At 34.4% G+C, this 4,855-nt stretch overlaps 1 protein-coding gene and 1 pseudogene across 1 annotated transcript in view; both read right to left on the bottom strand.

Annotated features, from left to right (window-relative positions):
* AGMO (alkylglycerol monooxygenase) overlaps nt 1-4,855 on the bottom strand; it is a gene marked incomplete in the record, with an annotated part of 412,025 nt that overhangs the window by 262,154 nt on the left and 145,016 nt on the right. Inside the window, 1 exon segment of the mRNA XM_027768353.1 lies at nt 7-92. Coding sequence (XP_027624154.1) covers nt 7-92 — 86 coding nt within the window.
* Nucleotides 423-839, bottom strand: LOC102493670 (acyl-CoA-binding protein pseudogene; annotated as a pseudogene).

Here is a 4,855-nt window from a genome sequence, read left to right as displayed (position 1 = left end):
CTATGTATCCAAAATTGGTAGAGAAGATTGAACTGAGAATGCACGGCGTATACTGAAGGTGGTATGAAGAGAGCAAGGGGAGAATAGAAAACCTGCAAGATAAAATATTAAAAATCAATTTGGATATATGTTTTTTATCATAAACCTTATTTTTTAATTATTATATTTTTTAAAGTAACAAGTGAACTTCTATTTGGTCACTGATAAAAATCATTCAGGAAAGGTCAGGAATGGTTTCATCCCCTAACCTGTGAGAGTCATATCCCAATCAGCCCTGAGGAACTCTACTCATTATTTTCATTATTTCACATAATCCACGATATTAGAAAAAATAAGGCATTGTAGATTAGTTTAGGTTCAACACATAGCTGGAAACCAAAACCATTCTTTCGTATTTCATCCTTTTTCTTGAGCTCTTCTACTTAGTTGATGTAAGCTTTCATGGCTTCTTCTTTGGGAGTCCCTTTCAGCCCATTCCAGGCATCCCACTTGGCTATGCCTTTGAGCTTCAACATCTCAGGCTGCTCTGTATTTACATCTTGTTTGTAGCCACTGTAAATAAAAAGCATCTAGTTGTCCCCTGGCTTTGCCTTGAGATGCTTAATCTCCTCAACAGCTTTCTCAAACTCAGCCTGAGATCTGTTGGTCTGCTTGCAAGGATTCCTGATAGCCCACTGAAGAAGCCAGTGAGGAGTAGGAAGCGATGTAAATGGTTTATTAATGTTTCAACTTTCTGAGTGTATATTTCTTCAGTAAATACACATTTATTCTTCATATTTTATTGCTATGTTTGACACTGCAACATTAATTTTCCATATGGTGATAAAAATTACAGACATGTTGGCGCTAAGCCTGTTGGATCTCGATTTTACATTTAATACTGTCTAGTTAAAATATTAAATGTTGTGTGTCATTTCCTTAATCATCAAAAGGTTGGATGTGTCTTGTGGAATCAAAGCGTTTCTTTATGTACACACAAATACTTTCTTTACCGAAAAAAATGTAGTAGCATATTTCCTTATACCATGACATATCCTGAACTCTATATTATTATCTGGTATTGTCATTAATAAACTTTTAATAAAAGAAAATTTATATAAAGATAGCATAGCATATATTTTCCCTTTTAAAAATATTTCTATATGGTTGATTGAGGCCACTGTGTCTCCTAATTTTTTAAAACTTATTAAGGAAGGAGGTATGATGTGCTGCAGTGGAAACCAATTTTAAAGGTTTATGTTTTCTAGCAGATGAAAATGCCTCTGCCTTGGCAAAGCAGCTTATGCTTAAACCACAGAACTGGTTAGAATCAACTAATAAGCACGATCTGCTGTGTTTTCTTAATGACTTTGATCCCTGAGTGGTTTCATGTTGGTAGGAAACATTTTATTAAATGAAAAACAACCAAAGAAGAATAAAAAGAAATTGACTTCCACTTTACTTTTCTAACTATAGAAATTTTATAGAGTCATTATTGCTAAAAGCCTAAATACCTTTAAAATGTTTCTTAATACCACCGTTTTATTTTTAAGTTATTTTAAGGCTTTGTTCTCAAATAGGCAAGATGTTATTTTAACCATTTTTAGTAATGATTATGCACTTAAAATATACATGACATCTTCTAGATTTTGTTTCAGAACTTAAGTCATGAAAAATCTGTCATCATCACAAGCAGAATCAGCTGTATTATTTATAAATGGATTATTAAACGATGAATTACATTAGTAAGCAACAAAAGAATACTGGATTCTTAGTCAAGCAATCAATTTTTAAGTTGTGGTTCCAGTAAGACCCCTTCTGTGATAGTCATAAAGTTCTTAAACTTTTCTGAACTTCAGTTGCTTCAAATAAATGATGAGGGGGAAAAGTATTTGAAATGAAGCCTTCCTTTTGGTTCCAAAGATCTGTGTTACAATGATTTAATTTCACTGTAATACATTAGAACATTTGTCTTACAATTGGTCATTAAATAATAAATATTTACAACATATAGATAGTCTATGATAAAAATGCTTTAACTTAAGAGGTATATTAAAATCTCCTCTTTGAGATGTAAGAAAAACTATGAGAGAACTTATTTTGGATGCTTAATAAATAGGTCTGTTTAGAAATACTGTACAGCATGGGATAGCCCATAGCATAGTAGTTGGGGCATCTGGATCCCACATGACTGACTGCATGGTTTGAGTACCAGACCCAGTGGCTCAAGAAACACACAAGGTATGTGTGTGTGTACATATCCAAGTTATAAAAGGTGGGAGAAATGGAGAGAAGGGATTGAAGCATGGCCATGCCTCCTGGAGGTTGCTTTCTCACTTTCTCTCTCTCCTTCTCTCTCTCTGTCTTTCTCTAGTAAACACATGCTCCCTCTGGCAGAAATAAACTGACAAAAACAAAACAACATCACACAGGAAGAGTACATAGCAGATGAATATTCTTCATTCATTATCATTTCCAAACTGTGGAGAAATAGTCCCTTAAAATAATAACAACTCTATGGAAAAAGGGATTCTATGGGCAAATAAGTGGTAAAATAAGTAAGGTTTTATTTTTAAAACCTTTTCAGAAGAATTATTTTTAATTTAATTTATTATTATTATTATTTTATTTTTTATATAGAGCATGTGCACTCACCAGAGAGAGACAACAAGCAGGCAAACTACCAGGTCTGGGACTCAAACCATGGTTGGCCATGTGAAGTTGAGTGCCTTAACCATCACACCACCTGCTGGCCCAAGTGCCATTTTATTAACACTGGACTTCTCAGAGTCTTAATCATAAGCCTAATAGCCCCTTCAATACTTGCTGGAATGACTTTTCCATTGCAATAGATTTCCTAAAAACTCATTTTGTGAAACAATGTTCTATATCTTACATATCAGTAAATACAGTAATAAGCTAACAATTAGAAAAAGTAGCTCAACATGAATTTTAAAAATCATAAAAATGTAGATCAGAGAATAATTTGCCAGAGTCACATGAATAATAATTTCTTGCTATTCATTCAGAGCTGGATAAAGAATCCAATACACAATCAAAATTTTAGCTTTTATAAGAGAAAGCAGTTTGGTAACTATAGTCTGACTATGACAATTCTCATCTGTCTTCTACTCTACTTTTGATCTTTGCATTTTCAAATCCTCTATAGATTTTAAAGCCAATTTAAATACTGCTTCCATTATAAATCTTTAAATGGTACTAACTTGATTGGAGAAATTTATCTTTCTTCAATTTCAAAATAACCCTTAATACTTGGGTCAGTGGACATCCTTTTTATCAAATATATTCCTTTCTATCATTTAAGGATAGCCTTAAATTACAGTATCTATCCTTCTATCTTATGATAGAAGTCATATATAATAGGGCTATAAAGGACAAAAATAACCATGATCTATATATATGTGGAAAAAATAAGTATAAACTTAGAGGTGATCTCTGAGTAAAATGTGAATGAATTGTATCCCATTACCAAGTGAATGGGGCAAACAGGGGTTGTGTGAAATGACATCATGAAGCAAAAAATGACATGGCATTTAAGGGGAATTGTAAATACTTTGGCATTGCTGAAGGAATTGGGAAGTTGTATGGCAAGAGATCAGGTTGGTTCATGGGATTCTAAACAGACTTCAGGGAGTCCATGAACCCTTGACATCACACATCAATGTGCTAGTTTGTGTGCCAGGGGAGTGTGCATGTTTCTAAAGAAACAATCTATAGTATTCATCAGGGAGTCTCCAGAGGGCCCATGATTCAATAGAGTCCAACAATTTTAGACTGTGACCAACCAAAGGAGCCTTTAATGCCATTCTAAAGAGACTGTGCATGAGGAAATGGTTAATATTTTTTTAAGCATGTAAAAAATATAAACATTTGGAGATCAGCCATTTCACTTGGTGGCTAAAATCTGAGTCTCCTGTATCCAACTGCACAGTTCAAGTCCTAGACCTGGCCCCTTGAAAAACAAGCCAGGTGCATGTGCATGTCCAAATTCCTTGAAGGAGAATGAAGGAAAAGGGATTGTGATGTGCTCACAATCCCTAAGGGGGTAATTTCCCACTTTCTTTCTATCACTCTCTCTGTCTCTCTCTCGTAAGTGCATGTGCCCTGTAGCAAATAATGCATATATTACTTTGAAACTCATTTCAATAGCCTAGTGCAAAATGATGCATATTTAATCATAGCCATAGACATAGGTGGAGGGGGGAGATAGACTATATACAACAGATCTAAGGTTTTGATAACTCTAAACAGAGCAGTTGGAAGAAAGAGCAATATCAGACACTCAGATTTCTGGCTTGTGTTTTGGGTAGTATTGTTCATGAAGACAATGAAGAAGAGAAAAAGAAAAGTTGTAAAGTTCAACTCAAGGAATGTTTTAAGGAGTTCTCAATGTCTGTCCTAAGGAAGCTTTCAAGTAAAGGATTGGAAATTATCTCGAATCAGATATCAGGGAATCAGGAAGTGTCTGAGTTAAACCTAGTGGTACGAATGTCATCCAGATATCAACTGCATTTGAACTGATGGATGTGTCCACCGTGGTTAGATAACAAAGATACAAGTCAACGGGAAATCAGAAAAAAAAGAGCAGTGACAAATTAGGCTGAAACAAGACAGTCACAGAGGAGAAAATGACCCAGTGGCAGTGTCATCAAAGAAAAATGAGAGATTTTTAAGAAGCAGGGAATAGAAAACTCCCAATGAGAATTTGGTTTTGAGAAGAACTGAAATTAAAAAAAAAAAAGTGACATTGTATATTCAAGTATGATTCTAAGATTAGTTGGCCTAGAATCCAGACCTTCATAAATTTAAGAATCACCTACAGAAGGTGATAAGAGGAAGGAATGGATTACTTACT

Source organism: Tupaia chinensis, unplaced genomic scaffold, assembly GCF_000334495.1.
Source record: "Tupaia chinensis unplaced genomic scaffold, TupChi_1.0 Scaffold145916_1, whole genome shotgun sequence".
Classification (NCBI taxonomy): Eukaryota; Metazoa; Chordata; class Mammalia; order Scandentia; family Tupaiidae; genus Tupaia; species Tupaia belangeri.
This window is presented reverse-complemented; position numbering and strand designations above follow the sequence as displayed.